This window comes from Alternaria infectoria, assembly GCF_024043175.1.
Source record: "Alternaria infectoria strain BMP 0036 chromosome Unknown scaffold_2, whole genome shotgun sequence".
Lineage (NCBI taxonomy): Eukaryota > Fungi > Ascomycota > Dothideomycetes > Pleosporales > Pleosporaceae > Alternaria > Alternaria infectoria.
Window position 1 is genome coordinate 2291579 of NW_026250691.1, and position 19462 is coordinate 2311040.

At 52.7% G+C, this 19462-nt stretch overlaps 7 protein-coding genes across 7 annotated transcripts; 5 read left to right on the forward strand and 2 right to left on the reverse strand.

The window, feature by feature from the left end:
• Positions 1 to 425: 425 nt before the first annotated feature.
• On the forward strand, positions 426 to 2253 carry J4E92_002158 (uncharacterized protein; the record flags this gene model as incomplete). The annotated part of the gene is made up of 5 exons (XM_051493563.1): positions 426 to 1262; positions 1315 to 1611; positions 1673 to 1764; positions 1816 to 1865; positions 2180 to 2253. The coding sequence occupies 5 exons, from the start codon at positions 426 to 428 to the stop codon at positions 2251 to 2253; spliced, it is 1350 nt and encodes a 449-aa protein (XP_051356794.1).
• Positions 2254 to 3705: 1452 nt separating this feature from the next.
• Positions 3706 to 4151, forward strand: J4E92_002159 (uncharacterized protein; the record flags this gene model as incomplete). Its single annotated transcript, XM_051493564.1, has 2 exons — positions 3706 to 3809; positions 3941 to 4151. The coding sequence occupies 2 exons, from the start codon at positions 3706 to 3708 to the stop codon at positions 4149 to 4151; spliced, it is 315 nt and encodes a 104-aa protein (XP_051356795.1).
• Positions 4152 to 7735: 3584 nt separating this feature from the next.
• J4E92_002160 (uncharacterized protein) lies at positions 7736 to 8341 on the forward strand (the record flags this gene model as incomplete). The annotated part of the gene is made up of 1 exon (XM_051493565.1): positions 7736 to 8341. One exon carries the CDS (start codon positions 7736 to 7738, stop codon positions 8339 to 8341), a length of 606 nt encoding a protein of 201 aa, XP_051356796.1.
• A 656-nt stretch (positions 8342 to 8997) lies between these two features.
• On the reverse strand, positions 8998 to 9970 carry J4E92_002161 (uncharacterized protein; the record flags this gene model as incomplete). The annotated part of the gene is made up of 3 exons (XM_051493566.1): positions 8998 to 9075; positions 9133 to 9699; positions 9962 to 9970. 3 exons carry the CDS (start codon positions 9968 to 9970, stop codon positions 8998 to 9000), a joined length of 654 nt encoding a protein of 217 aa, XP_051356797.1.
• A 1087-nt stretch (positions 9971 to 11057) lies between these two features.
• On the forward strand, positions 11058 to 12239 carry J4E92_002162 (uncharacterized protein; the record flags this gene model as incomplete). Its single annotated transcript, XM_051493567.1, has 1 exon — positions 11058 to 12239. The coding sequence occupies one exon, from the start codon at positions 11058 to 11060 to the stop codon at positions 12237 to 12239; it is 1182 nt and encodes a 393-aa protein (XP_051356798.1).
• A 235-nt stretch (positions 12240 to 12474) lies between these two features.
• J4E92_002163 (uncharacterized protein) lies at positions 12475 to 13131 on the forward strand (the record flags this gene model as incomplete). Its single annotated transcript, XM_051493568.1, has 1 exon — positions 12475 to 13131. One exon carries the CDS (start codon positions 12475 to 12477, stop codon positions 13129 to 13131), a length of 657 nt encoding a protein of 218 aa, XP_051356799.1.
• A 3327-nt stretch (positions 13132 to 16458) lies between these two features.
• J4E92_002164 (uncharacterized protein) lies at positions 16459 to 18179 on the reverse strand (the record flags this gene model as incomplete). Its single annotated transcript, XM_051493569.1, has 3 exons — positions 16459 to 16665; positions 16719 to 17940; positions 17992 to 18179. 3 exons carry the CDS (start codon positions 18177 to 18179, stop codon positions 16459 to 16461), a joined length of 1617 nt encoding a protein of 538 aa, XP_051356800.1.
• Positions 18180 to 19462: the final 1283 nt, after the last annotated feature.

Below are 19462 nucleotides of genomic sequence, written 5' to 3' on the forward strand. Positions count from 1 at the left end.
CCGGAGGGAAGATGCAACCTGTGTCAGATGGAGATATGGTGTTGGCTTTTGATTGAGAGTTTAGCCTGTTGATCAAAAGTGCTACTATCTTCGTGTATTTCGAATTCGGAGTGTTATTTGACACCTGCCTTTTCCGCTAGTGCGCCACATCTGGGCTCCATCTGAGGAAGGCACGATGCCGTGACTACAGATCTCTTAGCGACATCCACCCACGCAGCTTACGATGTACTTAGCATCCCACTTTATGAAATGCGTCAGGGCTCGCGCATACACACAGAGCCGCGATAGCGTGTGCCGAATGTCTTGTGACATCGTCTAGCGCCTTCCGCTCGCCAAGGCCCTGAGAAGGACCGTTCTACTAGCAAAACGACTTGCTGCCCTCTTGTCTCTTCAACTCTCGGACGAGGAATTTGGATCGGCTCACGATGGACGACGAACACCAACAGAGGCGTGTTGAAAACCAAGGCGCTGCCAAACCGAACGCGACCGAGGACGAACCACTGCTTGGCCGTTCTTCGTCCTCATCACAGGCGTCCCAGCAACTGCCCAAACAGCTTACTACACGTCACGCGTTCGCCGTCCTTGTCACTCTCCAAATCGGCTCAGGAATCTTTGCGTCGCCAGCTCAGGTCGATAGCAATGTACCATCGCCCGGGACTGCTCTCCTTGTGTGGGTCCTTGGTGGGCTGTTATCATGGGCAGGAGCAGCATCCTTCGCTGAGCTTGGTGCCGCGCTGCCATTGAATGGCGGAATGCAGGAGTATCTGCGCCATATTTATGGTGATACTGCGGCCTTTCTGATGGCATGGGTGTACATCCTGGGTGTGAAGCCGTCGTCAATGGCTATTCAAAGCATCGTCATCGCTGAGTCTATAGGCTCCGTCACGTCCAGTACTGGCGAGTTACCCGACAAGAAGATTCTCAAGCTCATGGCTGCCATGGCCTTTATCTCCATGGTGCTGCTCAACTCCATCAATACCCGATTTACAATGCGACTGAGCGAGTCATTCACAGTCTTCAAGCTGTCCACAGTGGGGCTGATCGTCTTGAGCGGCATGGTAGCTGTGGCTGCACATCTGATCAATGCGAACTCTTCGTTTTCCGGGCCGTCCGACTGGTACTCCCGCAACTGGTTCCAGACTAGATCGACAGTGTCGGATGGCCAGACCATCGATTGGGTTTCCATGGGGACCTGGGACCGTTACGGCCACTACTGTGCAGCGATTTACGGAGGACTGTGGGCATACGATGGATGGGATAACGTGAGTGTATGGCCTCACTGACTCAACAGTATGGTCTGACAGTGTGTTCTAGGCCAACATCGTCGCAAGCGAAATCCGCGATCCAGGTCGTGCGCTTCCAAAAGCGATCAAAGCTGCAATGATCGTCGTTCTCAGTTCATTCGAACTCGTGAACATCGCTTACTACATCCTTGTACCATGGGATAAACTGAGCAGCAACAACGCAGTAGCTGTCGCTGCTGCCACCTCTCTTTTGGGCAGACCTGCAGGTATTCTCGTCACTACCCTTGTCGCCATATCTTGCGCAGGGTCTATCACGAGCAATGTCTTCTCAGTAGGCAGACTAACAATTGCTGCATCGCAACGTCATGTACGTGTTCCTGTACGGAACGCATGTGAGAGATATACTAACGTCGTACCCCAACATGCAGTACATACCTGCAGTATTCAGCAAGCGAGGACTGCCGATGACGCAGAGGGCTGAAGCAGAGAACAGCATTTTATCCAACCTTGACGCCCCAATGTAAGCCACTCGGGAACCCAGGGTCTGCCAAGACACTGACACGAGTTACAGCTATGCCAACTGTTTAGCCCTTGTCGTTACCCTTGCCTACATATTGACAGGTAGTTTTCGGGCACTTTTGACTTTCGTTGGGATGGCTGAATGGGTCTTCTACGTAAGCACAGTGGCTGGGCTGCTTATACTCCGTCGCCGAGAACCGGAGTTGGCCCGACCCTATCGTCCGTTCGTCGTCCTTCCCATCATCTTCGTCGTCGTCGGTACTCTGGTGATCTTGCGATCTGCTCTGTTTGCGCCAGTGCAGAGTGGTGTCCTCGTGGGCCTTCTCGTAGTGGGCGCTTTAATCAGCCGATTACGGAGCACCCAAAGCTCATGAAGATCGACCGACGAATCTGGCATCTACAACGTATGCACGCAGAATTCCGCGCCCGGTTTTCAAAGACATTGAACGGTCTTGCGCCTGCAGCATGGTTCTCTGGCTCAGCTGTCTAAGTATAGCCGGACCAATCTCTCTGGTCTAGACGGTGGCAAACAACAGAGTTCGGTTGATCCACCAGCCCTCATGGCTCGGGTAAGATGGATGTGGAGCTGACATATGGAACCGATGCGCTAAGCAAGGTTTAATTACCTAGCCCAACGGCAGGCTACCTTCCCCGCAACTCAATTTTGACTTCGCTGCCGGCATCAAGCATGATGGATCCACTTGCTGTCAATTTCACTCTGCTAACTTTGTTTGTGCCTGCCAATCACTCATTCAACACTATATCCGGTGCCGCATCCGACCCTTTGGTAGTACTCCTCGAGTTGCCCTGGCGCCGGGTCATGCGGGTTACCCAATCAGATACATATGGCTAATACGGCGCCATATACGTACAATGGTCGACGTCCGCCTTTGCCGGAAATCAGCACTATGACGAAGCCTCATGGCGAACGAATATACTTTTCGTAACGAGGCATGATCCCGAGACCCACGAGGCGACAAGACCCGACCGTAGGCTTGTGCTGTGACAGCAAACCACACCGTACCTTGCAGGACGATGCCCATCTCCCAAGATCGGGTCCCAGAGCGCTTCTCGGTCTGGAGGCTGTCTGTCTTAATCAGCATATACACAACCCGTATTGCTGCATCTGATGCAATGAGACGCCGTATGATGAGCAAAGCCTCATCACTCATTTTATCCACTCGCCCTTGGTAAGCAAAGGAATTTCCCAGCTAGTGATGTGACATATGTCACAAACTTACTTTCGGGTCACGATGCTGCAACTACACTAGCTAGTGGGCCATCAGCGTGAGGGTTCACAACACACGCTCGCGCCTAAACGCATCGATCCCCGGTCCATCGCCCTGTTCGCTCTTTGAAGAGCGTCGATCGTGACTCAGGACGTCTAGAGTACGAGCAAGCGACATCATTTGGAGTTGCGGGGAAGCTCTTGGGCATCGCGTAGCTGCATGTCTTACAGCACATGCAAAGAATGTATCGCACTTCCAAAGAGGATCAAGGAAAACCATACCTCCTCGGGCCACTGGGTAAAGAGCCTTTATCGATTTTATTGAGGAATGCAGAGCCTCTTCGTTGGCATTGGTGGAGGTCCAGTGTTTTCTTATTGCTCTGCAGATGGTTTGGGGAAGCAAAGAGCCGAGACGGGACTCGAAGTGTCGTACAGCGTCATGCTACGACCTTGCAGGGCACATTCCACGTTCAATGAACCGGGGACGAGAACAACCGCAATTTAGGATACGAGAAGACGGACGGAGATACTCCTCGGCACTACTCAGACCGCCAAGCGAACGGGCCTCGAAGTAATGTCAACGAAGAAGTATAAAGAAGGCAGACTCTGGACTTCAAGTTGAGCATCCACAGCATCAAGCATCATCTCAGCTTCTTACCTTCACTTCCACCAACTCTTCACTCTCTACCAACCAAACAACTTCCAACCATCAACATGCGCTTCTCCATCCTCGCCTTCATTGCCGGTGCCGCCGCCGCTCCCTTCGCTTCCACTGGAACAGAGCCCGTCTGCCCCGATGGCCTCTACAACAGCCCCCAGTGCTGTGCCACTGACGTTCTTGGTGTTGTCGGCTTGAACTGCGCAGTTCGTAAGTCTTTGCCTTCCATTCCTTCCACTCATACACGCAATCATGCTAACGTTGCCATCCAGCCGCTACCACTCCCACCAGCACCACTGGCTTCATCGCCGGCTGCGCTGCCGCTGGCAACCAAGCCAAGTGCTGCACCATCCCCGTTGCCGGCCAGGCTGTTTTGTGCCAGGACGTTAGCCCCGGTGCCGGCGCCCCCGGTGGCGGATCTCCCCCCGCTACCACTCCCTCTCCTGCTCCTGCTCCTCCTGCCGAGAGCCCTGCTGTGCCCTCCGGTTGCCCTCATTACTAGATCAGAAAGTTGGTGGTGAATCAGTGGGGAATTGATGATCGAGGCGAGTAAACATGGAGCCAAACTGGAAGACATAGGGGAAAGCACACATATAGCTGTAGTCATCGTCAATACAGTCTGCAGTTGTAGCACCAGTCTGACATTCCAATTCTCGCATTTTGATTGATTTGATAATATGTAGTATTGCTGCATCGTGACGCAGTTTGTACTATGGTGGTTGATGGTTGTCGTGGAATGCGGGGAAATGAAGATCGCGCTGGGCGGGTGAATCTCCCGGCGCACTGCGACCGTTTCGAAAGGGGAAAGTGGGTCCCTAACTAGGGGACGTGCGTCGAAAGGCGATCGCGATTTTGCGCTCTCGTCCGTTTCTCCACCAGCGTTGCTGCTTTCAAGTTCAGATTCCCTCGTGCGTCGTGCTCACGCTATGCCATAGCTGTTTTGAAATCATCCCAAGACCTGCACACAAACGCATGGCGACCTCATTTCAATCTCTTCGACGTGCAGCCTCGTCAGCCTTACCAAACCTAACAGCCACCACGTGTCAAAACTATCCGAGCGTCGACGCCGTTCGCAAACACAGTTTTGTTCATTCCAGAATGTCACATGGAAGGACTTCAGCTGGCACTAGGGGCTACGTAGCGCACCACCAGCACGTTGGTGGCTGCTGACGTGGATATTCGCCTTGTGTTGTCTTCTCCCCCTCGGGATCCGTGCACCACGCTTGATTGGTTGATATAGTAGCTGAAGCTCTAGGGCTGAAGCTCACCATGCCCCGCGCTCCAACGCAGGAGGACTGCACTCACAGAGTCATCTGCTGGTAACTTTGTTGGACCATTGAATCGTCGCACCATGGCCTACAAGGTGCTTCTAGTCCCTTTGCCATTTGCAGGCTCAGCGTTGTACCTCGCGTATCTACACGCAACCCTCTCCCGAAAGGTGCAGTGCCGAACGACGCCTTACCCCCAAGACAAGTCCATCTCCATTCCTAGCATCGCACAAAGGAGCCCGGAAGACTACATCGTTCATCATGAGTGCGCGCGTAAGACAGTCTCCAGAGACTCTATGGGAAGGCAGAAACCGGAAGCACTGTTGGTGCCCTTCCTCCGACACACAATGACTACATTCTCAATGCGTCCTCCTGCATGGGGTATATGGTACATGATCAAGGACGATCGAGATAGGGAGACATTTGACGCAGCATACATCCGCTCTCTGAACTTCTTACATGGAGACCGCGTCTGCGGGGTTTACGTCGTAACTTCTCGAGAGCAGGATCGCATTACCTTGACTCTGGATGCACCTGAAAGTTACAAAGGACCATCGGTGGATGGCATGCTGGTAGTTGAAGTCAAAGAAGAGAGATATCAAATTACTTTCATCAACCATACAGTCATGTGGCGGGAGAAAGGGAAGGGGCACGCAGGGGTCTTGGAGGGGAAGTTTGGGAGGTGGATGCATGCTCTCATGGTAAGAGGGCTTGTTGAGGAAGGTGTGCGGCGACTGTGTAGAGGGGCTGAAGAGAGAAAGGAAATTGAGAAGTGAACGCGCACGCAATGACGTGGGTTCGTGCCACAGTGGCCAGGTAGGATGTGAGGATGACAACCTTCTTATTTGGCCACACTCTCGAACTGCAGGAACAAAAGTTGGCTTGAATTAATTGAATAGTCTCAATACGGATGCAGCGTGGGTTTGGGTCAGGGGCGAAGGACCAGCGATAGGCTGTGAGCTACTCGGCCTCAATATACACAGGTAAGCTGCATCAGCCGCCCCCACTCGGGCCCCGATACAACAGCACCTATCTACGACGACATATGAACAACCTAGCAATTCTTCTGGAGACTCTTCTTCACGTTCAAAATCGGGCCATGCCTTGTATCCGCAATCATCGGATCGACCGTCATGTCAGGTAGTCTCGAGGTCGCGGCGGGTATCTTCGCTATCATCGGTGTAGCTGACGTTGTGGTGCGAATGGGTCGGGAGGTTTACAGTTTTCTACGCGATATTGCTGATGCGCCGGAAGAGGTCGGAAGATTATCTACTGCAGTCGAAGAGACTGCCCTACTTGCAGAGACCGTAAAAGAGCTTCTCGATAGTTTCGCCAGTCGGAAAGAAGGTGGGGCGACGGATGGAATGTTAGCGCTATTCGCGTCTGCGCTCAAGAGTTTGCAGCGCGAACTACAAAATCTAAGGATATTGAGCGCAAGATATAGGAGTGTTGGTAAGACTTGGAATAGGGTGAAGTACGTATTGGACGAACGGAAGGTCAGCAAAACACTCAACAATCTGGAACGGTCGAAAAGTCTACTAGTAAACTCTCTACAAGTTGCCAGCAGGTATGCATTCTTTCCCCTTCTGTAACGCGCGTGTATTGATGAGATATCCAGGCAGAGATCAGATGAACAGCATCACGAGCTACTGAAAAGACACGACACGAACCAGGCTACGTTGATCCAAGGGCAAGAACTCCTAGGAAGACTATCGGTCTATCAATACCAGGAAACGAAGCGAATTTCCAAGATTCTGGCAACTACCCACCAAGAGCAAGTGAGCGAGCACTGGAAGACTCGTGAAGTCTTATCGGAAAAGATCGGCTATGCTATAGCTGCTGAGTTTGAGAAGTATCGGATACCTCACACTAAGAGATGGATGAGAAACGTCTACTTCTACGGTGAGCGTCGCGACATGATCATGGCATATTTACTGCTCGTCAAGCCGCATTTGGAGACAGCATTCCAAAAAATACTGAACGATGGCACTGAGCGGTTTCCGCCGTACCATGTCGATTGGCTACAACACGAGTTCGACCACCTTGTTGCATCAGCGGCGCAAGAAGAAGCGGCAGCACACCACGGATCTTCCGCGACCTCTATTGACCGTTGGCATTACTCTGGGGAAACGATGCCATGCCATTCTCTGATACCTGGATGTGATATAAGAGAGTTGAACACCACGTCTGTTACACCAGAAGCAAACTACGCGAATCTTTATCTCAGCGCACCGGTGATGGCCGGTGAACGGGCATATAACCAGACTACACCCTTTGGTAGTCTGCGTATACAGTCGCCTCTCCGGGCGTGTAAAGCAAAGTTCAAAGGCCCAAGCAATGAGGTTAATTTCACCTTCACTTGCGGCATTGGCCAGTCAATCCACGCTATCCACGCCCACTTTCTTCGCAACGCAACTAGTGCATCTAACCCGGGGCTTTGCGCCCAACTTAGTGTCTTCACTCTAGTCGAGTCCGAGACCCATTATAACCAGCTTTTCGCATCTGCCAATGTCGAGGAGATTGATAACGCCTTACGAAAAGGTCAGATTTCACCCTATCACATCAACCGGGAAGGCAGAAACTTATGTCTTTATGTAAGCTCAGACCAAAAGCTCTCAGAAGGCGAAAGTGAGCTAATCTACAGCCTACAGTATGCTTCAAAGAATACACGGATAGATCTGCTCGATTACTTAGCAGGCCAAGGTATCGGTGTATCTAATCTAAAGTAAGCCAAGTCTGATACGTTGTCACAAGTTCTTCTCTGACGTACAGCAGTCACGATGCCAGCCTAGTCGCAGGTCTTTTCATACGCGCAATGATGGATCATGACCGTGCCACATTTGAGGAAACGTTCGATCATGTCATCCACCAAATCTACGAGTCATCCTCATTCCTCTTCGAGATGACGACACAGATGCTGATCTGGGATTACTATCAACGGAGACCACGTTCCCTATTACGACAACAGATACAGCGATTGCAGCAAGAGGATCTCATTCCCGAATCTATCATACTGGATGACGATCCATGGGACTGGCCCTCGGTATCCAGCATCATTGCTCCACTCTTCGAAGTCGATCCTGCATACATCAACACGATTGGACCTCTTGGCCGCAACAGACTACAACGCTGCTACAGTGCTACTTCACATGAAGGTAGCCCAGGAGACCCGGTTGCATTTGAAGAGATTCCCAACGCGTTGATAAGAATGGGCGTTGATGTACATCATCGTGACCACGACGGCTTAACGCCGAGCATGTACGCTAGACGTCGTGGCGGATGGGATGGATGGTGCAGAGCACTTGCGAGGAATGGTCTGCGCATCGAAGATGTAGTCAAGGAGGACGATACGGAATGGCTCTTGGATGAGGATTGGAGGAGCGTCATGAAGGAAAAGCATGGCGAGCTGGCTGTCACAGGGTAGCGGGGTACGGATTATCCCTCTCAATCCTAAGGAAATAGTATTGCAACGACGACATATAGCAGGCAGGTCCACAGTGTTGTCAGTCGCATGTCTGACGTGAAGAAAACTTCTAGTATGGATATTTTACAGCGCATGGGGTGATGCAAAGAGAGACCAAAGATAAGGTACATTTGTGTATATATTCAAAGCTCCACGTGCCCAGTAAAACATGCCACCTCGGTCTTCAGCACAACCCAATCCGGCCTAACTTATCATCCCGAAGTTACAGCCTTCCCACAATTCCCGTTGGATATAAAGATGGGATCTGAAGTAGCAAATGTAGAAAGAGTGACCGTCGAATTATTCTGACTGCACGTCCCCACCTCCAGTGTCAACAGGGAACACTGCCCCCCAAAGAAGTCATTAAAGCCACAACCCGTGCTTGTTATACAGGCAACGCAGCAGTCGTACGGCAAGGCCGCGTTCACCAAGCTGAGGTCAAAATTGTCTTTGTAATTGCCTTGAATAATTGTCTGTCCGCCTATTGTGACTAGTGCTGGGGTATCAAGTGTTGGAGAATCGAAGTAATCACAAAAGAAATTCCAGAGAGTCTTGCTTTGATCAGATGAGCAGCATATCGAATGCTGACCTAAAGCCCTACGTTGGATTACAGTGATCTACCGCAACTCTTCCCTCTCATCCTCTTCGTCGTCCTCGATTTTGGCGCAAGAGAACGCGCACTCCATTGACCGTTGCTGCACATGATTGTTAGCAATTCAGTCCTCGTGTGCGAACCTCGAAGAATAACGTACCCTGCTTCCATTCCCACTCTCCGCCCAGGAACCGGTGTTACACCACGCTTCGGGGTGTGACTTCTTGCTCCCGCCCTCGGTCGCCCATTTCAGCCCATCGTACTCAAAGACCAGTGCGTCTTCGCCATCGGAGCCGTAGATAGTCAACTTGGTGTCGTCTAACAGTCCATCGATCTCGAAGATCTGTGTCGCGGAGACTTTCACATACGAGTTGCGCTCCGTCCGGGGTCTCGAAGAAGCGAGATCGATAGTGATTCCGTTCATGTGGTCTTCCAAGCTGTCGACTTGGACGTAGTTGAGCTTCCCATCGCTTGCCGAGGCTGGACGGGCAGCGGTCTTGAGTTGCTTGTGGAAGAGGGTGAAGGTGCATTTGTCGGCCAGCGATGTAGCGGACGACGATAGCAATGACTGCGCATCACCGCGGGGGAGAATGCGCGGGGGCTGAGGAGGGAGGACGCGCGCTGCGCATAGTGAAGGCGTGAGGAAGAGAACCGAAGAGAGGATGGCGAAGGTGTTGGTGTGCATCTTGAAGACCTGCTTGCGAATGCTTCTGGTAGTGTTGGCTATCTGTTTTGATGAAGAAGAAGTAGAGTTGATGACGCAGTCAGTCAAGTAAGACAAAGTCGAGCGGATAACCGGATCCAAGACCAGCTGGAAGATGCAAGGGAGAGTGAATGCAGGTACAGAACGCGCTGACGAGCAGGTACTCTTGTACCTTATTCAAGTATAGAGAAATTTCGTTTCAGAGTAACTACGCCGGACTACCCGCTCTTCACCCTGTCTATCTGTTCATCGCTACTATTTTGGTGTGGCGATCCCGCTTGAGTACTCGGACCATGCGGCGGTTGTGCAAGGCTGATATATGCGGGGTTGCGGCACGGTGGCTCAAATAGAGTGCTCTGGCGGCAACGTCAGCGGCAAGCATCCACCCCGTGCAATGAGGTGCATCGTAGAGCCGCAAGGAATGTGGGGGTCTGCAAAGAATGTGTGTTCATGAGGGCGGCGCGGGTCATTGCGCTGGGCAACGTTGCGTGAGATGGGCGGTGCTCGAGGGTCGAGGGGCCCAGTAAATTAGGAGCGGCGCAATGAAGTCATGATCATCGTAGAGATGGCCTTAACATCCTCGAGGCATGCGCATCTTCAAGATGATAGCAGAGGAAGACGAAGATACGTCATATGCACGCTGGCTTGAGCTCTTGACTTCGCTGTTCCAAGTCTCTGATGTATCCTATCCACAACGAAGATCCCTCGTTCCTCGAGAGACTGCAACGTGGTTGCCTCCTTGGTCCAATGTCACTGCGCAAGAAAGCATCTGCGTATCCACGGTTACATCACCTCGGAGCTCAGTAAGGTCAACACTGTGCGCGCGTGTATGTATCGGCTTGGCTTCCGTGTGCTGAACGCCCTGGTGAGCGCCCTGAAGATTCGCGAAAGAAGGCTGGCAAAGATACCTCCGACTAATGCAAACGAGTCGCTGCGTCGCTTGAAAGGAATCAATATCAGTACGTTTGCCAATTCGAAGCTCTTGTGATCATCCAGGCGGCAGCCATTGAATGCTGTTGGTAAGATATAGATGCAATACGGCTTTCGAGATGAAGCGAGTAGATTTGGGTTCGCATGGCCTCTTGTCGCAGTGTTGAGCAAGGATTCTTCAAGCGAGTATTGAGTGCAGCGTCCGTCCCATATTCAAACGTCTTTTTCAATCAAGCACAAGTCTTTGAGGCCAGTGAATATGCGCTCAGGTGCGCAACAGTCGCATGCAAATTCCGGGTCCATGGTTTGGACGTGCGCAGGGGGAGAAAGGGCAATTTCGGGATGCCGAATCGGTAGTCGTGGGGCCGAGCGTCTCGAAGTCTGACGTTGAGCACACAAGTTGGAATTCGTCATTCTTCTCAACTCACTCACAGCCAAACTCCGCCGTCGCAATGTCGCGCCCCTGCCAGCAACGGCGCGCCAGTGCGGCTGCAAACCGGAAGTCCAGAGGGTCCAAGCCAACCGGACCGCCCCCGATACGACACAAAGCACGGCAAAAGGCGATACACAACGCTCGACGCAGCGAGCGCGGCGGAGCACGTGGAGGCCGTGGTGGAGGTCGCGGAGGAGGCGGAGGAGGAGGCCGTGGTGGCGCGGGACGGGGTGGGCGAGGAGGAGGACGTGGCGGACGTTTTGCGCAGAAGAATGGCAGGAACGAATCGGGCCAAGACTTCATACCTCTGTCCTCTGGTGGCAACAACTTCGAAGCCCTCTACAGGTCCTCACGCAACGACGACTTTGATCTCGACATGGACGGCGACAGTTCTGACTCCGACGCATTCGGCGACGACTTACTCGACGACGACATGTATGAGGCCGAGGATATCGAGATCAACGTGCAGGCGCCACTGCCCACAACCGGTCGAGGAAGACAACCACGAGCGCAGATAATGTTTACGGAGGCAGCCGCGGTCACAGTATACAGGCAGCTCTATCTGCGCGATTACCCACTCAGTACCTCAACCACGCGAGTGCGCTACGGTCTCTACCAGGAGGACACCTCTGCCGATTCGGCCGCATACATCTCCCTCGCACCATCCACAGCATCTCGCCGATCGAGCGTCATCAGCATCAGCAGCGATACAAGCGAAGAGTCCACAGATGGACCAGCAACACCGGAGTACAATCCTGCACGCGACTACGTCTTCACGTTCGGTATGCACAGGGGCGAGCGGTTCACCGATGTGAACGAAAACTACCTCAGAATGATCGGTGGTCAGCTATACAAATACAGGGACAAGCATGCGGGCCTTTTGGAGGCATTCGAGTACCACAGGCCGGGGCAGGCACGTCTTCAGCCAGACCACCCTCAAACCCAACAGACACAAGCTCAGCTATCGCAGCCACGACAGGCTCCCACACGGAACGCACAAGGGTCTCGATCAAACGCTCTTTCGGCATCAGACACATGGACATTCCACAAAGGCATTCACCTAGGAAAGCGACTCCATGACGTACCTGAAAACTATCTACGAACGCTAGAGGGCAATCCCCTGGTCAGAGACGCCTGGCCTGGCTTCAAACAAGCACTCCAGGACTTCAATGCCAAGACTGGTAGAAAAGGTCGGGTTTGATCACACAACAGCCGTACAATAGCTGCCCCCACGTGGTTGCGCCTTCTACGAGCGTTTGTTGGTGGTCCAAGCGGCAATTTTGGGACTCACCTCATTTGGGCGACCTACAACTTGCAGAACCAGCGCAACCCATTGCGGCTGCGACCTCTTTGTCTGAACTGTCTGAATCCGCGGACTTTTTTCGTACTACACACTACAACGTCTGACCCATAACGATACTGCACCTCGCTTTACCATGGTGAGAACCAAGAAACGTGCGCGGGCGGATCCCGAATTGTCGCAGTCTCAGCCGCAGCTTCATGCCAAGCGACAGAGGGGACCGAACGCCATGGCAGCGCAAGCGAAAGAGGAGGCTGACGACACAACTGCGGCAGACGATGTGCGATACATGAGAACGCAGCCAAAGGCCCAGGCACCTATCGACAGCTCCCGAGCCAAGTCCTTCCCCAGTCAGACATCCGAAGTCATTGACTTGACGCTGAGCGACGAGCTCGACAATGTGTTCCCCGCATATTCGTCCAGGTCAAAAGCTCTCCAGGATCAGGCCGAAGAGCAGCGCCACTCAAAGTATGCTCTACAGAACAAGATGACCGGAACACTTGGCGAGCGCTCTCTAGGTCAATCCAGCGGCGGGCAGGGTACTGAAATCAGCGAAGGCGAAGTACGATGGGCCATTCCCTCACTATCTGCAGATGACCTTGCTCAGCGGCGCCAACAAAAGAAACAGGAGAGGAAGAGGCAGAGGAAGGAGGCGGCCATGGACGTCATAAACGCCCAACGCTCCTATGCGCCGGTCATGTTCACCCTTTCAGAGGCAGTAGCCTTTCTCTGGCAACCCCAGCTAGCGATCACCTATGATCTTCCGACTGGCGACTATGTACCTTGTCAGTAATACTCCTGTACGAATTGTATGTGAGACAAATACTGACGCTCTACACTCATCTTTAGATCCCGTTCATAGATCATACCACCTGGGCGGTATGGGTCGGTACGAAGATACTCGTGCTGCTATGCATACAAGTCTGCCCTATCGTCCTTCCGGCGCTGGTGGACGCGGCCCTCGTGCGAATGACCGTAGGTCAGACCGAACGGAGGCTCACGGTCGCTTTGCTTGATCTCAGGGCAACAACACGCGCTGGCCGATTGCGATGAGTAGGAATTGGGTCTTTTTGATTGAACCTTCATCACGTCCGCACTAGGGGAAACAAGCATGCTCAACCGCGGGTGTCATGACTGCCTTGGTATGACTGTCTTGGGTCTGGACACGATGTGACGCTTCAGAGATGAACACGATGCTTGGTGGTGGAAAGCAGCCCCAAACTTCAGAGAAACAATCTAAAACATACACCTCAATTGAACGTACATGTGATGCTTCTAAGCAATCAACTGAGCCTACCACAAATAGACAGTAGATGCATCACGGTGCTATCCACCCGACACAGGTCATGGGCCAGCGTATCCAGGGCTTATGCTCCGTTGGCAGAGCTTCAAAGATTCCACTCATAACATGGTGTGTCCACCCTTTCATATACCAAAACCTTTCCATGTCGTGCATCAGAACGACAAAGTGCGCGTAGATGATGAGTGGCAGCGGATCGCATTGTTGTAGGCGATCGAGGAAGTCATCGCTCATTCGGTAGAGCCATCCAAACGCCACGTGGTATTCACCGTCCTTGCCACCGTAGCGGTTCGAATACATCTCCTGGAGGACGTTCACGCTGAGCACATTGTCGTCGCAATCAGAAGGCTCAGACACGATGCCGATGTGCTCTTCTAACTCCTGAAGATGCCTTTCGAACTCGAATGGCCCGTCTGTTACTGGTAAAAGCCGACCTTTGTTACGCACTGCCGGCGCATGTGTCTTCGCGAAGTTGTCGATCTCAAAGGCGCTGAGTGTCGTGCGGATACCACGAAACATGACCAGCCACTCCGATCTACCGTGCTTACCAAAAGCAAGGTATTCACCCGCCTGTGGTCCTCTTGCCCAACTGACAAAGCAGATTAGTTGGACAGATTGAAGGACCGCGTCGCAGTTGGCAGGGTTCAGTTTGGCTATCTCTGGAGTGACTAGTGCTAGGGCGCATTCGTAGTGATGGTTTGAAGTAGCGATATAGGATTCTTTACGGTCTGGTCGGCATGTAGCGAGATGGAGAGCCGTGAATGCGAAGATGAGGTGTAGCACATGTTCGTTCTTGAATGCGATTTCTTCTGTGGATGATTGTACGCGTGCAGCACCGGCAGGCCATGCTGATAACGAGTGACATGTGGTTGTCGTCCAGTGATATGTGAGTTCAATCTCAGATAGTGGAAGGCCGCCGGGTTGTCGTAGGCCAGTAATTTCTGGGACGACAATAGACGTTGCTGGGTACTCGCAGCGGACCTGCCGCCGCTTGCAGTTGGTGCAGAATGGCTTGCCTTCGTCGCACTAGGCACGAGATCAGCATGTTGAGCATACTCTTTAGCTTTGTCTTCCTCCAATGAGATTTTGCTGTGTTGTTTGCAAGGACTAAAAGCCATCGGTTTGTTCAAAGGAGGTGCCTCAGGTTGCATCGAGACGGTTACATACTACATACCTTGATGCGACGCGTCTTGCAATGAACACATCCAGCCCGCGACTTGCGATGAGACTTCCTCGTTATCTTCGATGCTCTTGGCGTAGCCTTTCCACTATGCTCGTAGGGAGAGGGCTCCCGTGAATTCTGGATAGACCCTCCCCTCGAAGTTGACGTAGCTTCTGTGAGTGGTGAGTCCTGCTGCATATTGATGTTGCTGATGAGGATGTTGAGACGCCGGATTCAAGCGCGTATTCTGAGCGAGGAACGCGTATTAAAAGAGACGGCAACCGCTAGCGGCATACATGGATGTCATCGCTTCTAGCGTGAACTCCTTCCGCGAGGGCTGCGCAACGCCGCAAGCATCTCCAGCACAGGAAAACTCCGAAAACTGACCTGACTGACCCCTTCCCAACGCGTCACCTAATCAGGAGCTTTTTAGTAGCTAAGCCGCCACCATGAGTGCATCGGCCTTGCATTGATCGTTGCTGATCCGACGCGGGTTCTTCTCTCCGATGTTGACGCTAATGCGCCAGTCCGAGGCTCGTATTCGCTCGTGTTCTCTTAGAATACGCTGTTTTCAGGGACGAATGTCTGGCACACTTGTCGCGCTCCACTTAATACAGCTAAAATAGAAGAAAAGTGCCATGAAAAGCTCTTTCTTGTGCATTGCGCCGAGTTTTACCCAAACTAGCCTCGTCAGCAGTCTGAGTGTACATATAACCTCAGGATGACCCGCTGCTTTGCTCCAAGTTAAGCCATCTTCACATTTTGCTTCGCAAATTCATCTACTAGGTTTCGGAATTTCACTCGAGGGAGACAATCACCATGGGTCAACCCAAGCAGTCCGAGCCCGTCTACTACAAGCCGACCACACCATCATTATCGGCCTCATCGACCCACTCGATACCATCCGTACCACCACCGCCCTACTTCAAATCGAAATTCATCTCTCCGTCCTCTTTCAAATCCGCCGTAAATGCCAAACTCGACAAGCCTGCCGTATCTCTCTTCCGTCTCAGCATTCGTATCTTCCAATTGGCCTTCGCACTCGCATCGGGCATATCCTACGCCATCGAATTGAGCCATGCAACAAGCACTTCGAGGACGGACTTCATATTCGCGCAAGTCGTTTTTGGTATTACCCTATTGGTGTTAGTCATCGACAGTGTGACAGTACGCAACTACCGTGTCACTTGGATCCCGGAATGGATCTTGGCGGTCTTATGGATCGCTTCTTTCGGCCTCTTCTATACAATTTATCTAAACGGGGATATCGAGCAAGGGTACCAGAACGTGGATGTGGGGCGCATGAAGAGAGCTGTGTGGTGCGACCTCATTAACGCGTTGCTGTGGATGGGAAGTGCGCTGTTCTCTTCAGTAATGTGCTGCTCGGGAATCAAAGCCACCATCAAGGCAAAGATGGAGAGACGAAGACAGAGAAAGGAGGCAAGGCGGCAAGTACAGGAGGTTAGTCAGATGGAGCAGGGCGTTATTGAAGCATGATGTGCAAATCACAGAGCGGGATATAATATGAGAAGAGGACGCATATCGATTACTATTACTAGCGAAGGACATGCATACTTGGTATATAGCAAAATCATCCAACCACCATCATTCCACATCAATCAAAGCAGCAATTATATACACACGAGAGATCAAATCATCTACTGGGATGATCGGACCTGCTCAATGCGGACGTTGTCATCCTTCTCGTAGCCGGAAGTCATGACGTTCTTCTCAACGTGCTCAATGTCGATGTGAGCGACCTCAGCCTCATCACCATCGAAGATCTTGGCGACCTCTTCAAGAGTGGGACCACGGGTCTCGACGTAGAAGACAGTGACGAAGATGAGCTCGAGGAAGATCCAGCACTGATTTTAGTTAGCAAATAATTCATCTTAGGGATTGTAGTTGTAAGACTTACGGCGTAGATGGTGTAGAACTTCCAGGTAGGGTGGAGATTCTCGAATCCAAGAGGGTTGACGTATTGGTTGATGGTCAAAGCGATCTGGATGAACAAGTTCATGATCATGAGACCCTTGGCACGAATCTTGAAGGGCAGAATCTCGACAGTGTAGGCGACAAGCAGACCAGACCAAGCCAGCGCGTAAGCGACGGAGAAGATCCAGATCATGGCAATGACGGCCTGACCAGCAGCCTTGCTCTTGGTAGCCTCCTGCTGAGACGAAGCGATAGTCCAAACGATGAAGGTAACGCACATGGCTGCGGTGGCAGAGATGAAGAGTGGGCGACGACCAACGCGATCAACGAGCAGAGCGCAGGAGACGGAGACGATGAGAGAGAGAATGGTAAGACCACCGTTGATACCGAGCTGGGTGTCAGCGTCTGTGATACCAATGGAGTCGTAGACATCGGTGGCGTAGTAGGACACAAGACCGTTGCCAGACCATTGGGAGAAGAGACCGAGAGATGCGAGGAGCATGAGCCTGTACCTGTTGCCCTTGGTCTTGAAGAAGTCGAAGTAGGTGGAGGTCTTCTGGTACTGGAACTCGAGGCGGAGAGTCTCCTTGATCTCAGCAAACTCGAATTGGACGGTAGCGTTGTTGGCATCGCCGTTGGCGTGGTACTTGGCAAGAATGGCAAGAGCCTCTTCGTTCCTCTCCTTGGCGATCAACCAACGTGGGGACTCGGGGATGAACCAGATAGCGGCCAACTGAATGACGGAAGGAGCAGCCTGGGTAAGAGCGGGTACACGCCAGCACCAGTCGCTTTCAATGCGCTTGGTACCGAAAGTCAACCATGTGCAGACGATGGCACCAACGTTCCACAAACAGTTGTAGACGGCAGTGACACGAGCACGATGCTGAGGGTGGCAGAGTTCGGTAAGAAGCAGGGGAGACGAGAGTTGAGCAAGCGAGTTTCCGAAACCCATGAGGAAACGTCCACCCATGAAGTAGTCGAGGTTCTTAGCAGCGGCCTGGATGGAAGCTGCGACAATCATGATGACACATCCGAAGGTAATGCAGGCGCGACGTCCAAAGCGATCGGCAATGAAGGGAGCGACGGGAAGCGAGGCAATCGAACCGATGGAGTAAAGAGCAGTCAAGAGACCGAGAGTGTCTCCCTTTGGGTCACCGAAGAACTCCGTCCACCTGGGCAGAATACGGAGGTTGTTCAACATGGAACTGGGGTGGATTAGCTTTGGTCAATAGGAGAACAGCAATGGGAAGGCTTACCCATCGTAACCTGTGGTCGCAGAAGCGATACAGATGAAGAAGGCGTAGAAGTAGAGCTTGCGGAGACCGGCGTCGGACCTCCAGTTGACTTTCTTCAGGTGAGGAGCCTCAGCCTGAGCAGCTTCGACGTCGGACCTGCTCTTCGCAACGGCACCCATCTTGGGCGTGAACTTCTGGTAGAGACCCATGGCGTCCGACTCTTAGTCCGAGGACTGCTTGTTGAATCGAAGTAACGAGGGAATGAGTGAAGGTTGGTTTGAAACACACAACCTTACACTGTCCTGGGCAGCAGGGTATATAAGCTGTTGACTTGTCGGGTTGGGCTGATTGCAGCTGAGCCTGGATAGATTGAACATGTTGGTGCTTCATATATATGCCTCCCGGCCTGCACGATACTATCCTCGCAGAGGACCTTGGCTCCAGAACAACGGTCTAGCGGACCGGTTAAATTCGACTGGAGAAATGTGTGGCACTCTGCGCGGATGAACCGCCGTATGGGGTAGAGTGGGCGGCAAATTGCCCATAACGGTGGGGTCAAGGGTAGCTTGCCCAGACCCCAAGCTTCGTCTTGCCCATGAACGGATCATCTTGTTACCAGTGTCAAGTCGGCCTCGGCGCGCGGGACGGTCAGCCGTCAAGAACAACAAGAAGCCTAAGCAATGAGGCTCATTTGTCTTGTGATGGAAATGTTGGACCTGGCCTGATGGATGCATGCCTACAGTGCGACAAGGCCCGCCAGCCCGGTATGCCCTCGTGAAGCTCACCTGGGCAAGGACAAGCCTCCAGCCGCGACCTTGTTCCGGCTCGGCCATACAGGCTTGACACTTCCGCCAACCTTCTCGAAGGTCGTGATCAGCTGCGAGAGTGTCGCATGCTACGGTTGAATAGATTAACCAGCCACTAACCCCTTACTCTAAGCTCACGACTCCAGCGACCGAGAACGTGGGTCTGACAAGCGCATTTTCAGGGTCTCCCCATAATGATTGGGGCCAGCCTGGGGAAGACAGCAGAGCACGCGGAGCCGAGGTGATGAGGCGTGGTTGGCGGAAAGATGGAGCCGGATTTCCCCAGCCTGCTAACTCGATGATGCCCCGAACACGTGATGGATGGGAGGCACGGGCTAGCGCCGAACGGCAGAACGCTCCTTCGTTCATGGCCAATCCAGCTCAATAACACACTCCGCGGAAACTCCACATCTGCAATGCGATATCCCGCTTTTCTTCTTGCACCGTCAGCGCCTCGAGCCGTTCCCCAGAGGTTTCCCCAGACAGCTTCCCCAGAGATCAACAACAGCTAACGCGCTCCGAGGAGATCTCACGCGATACATTGCAACTGCTTCACCGGGCTCATTTAACACATCCTACCATCGTCTTATTTGATGCAAGCAGCACCATCCCTGATTAGCGTCCTGTCAACGTGATTCGGCCACCGTATAAACGGGCGGTCTCGCTTACGCCTGGGCGATGTCTGG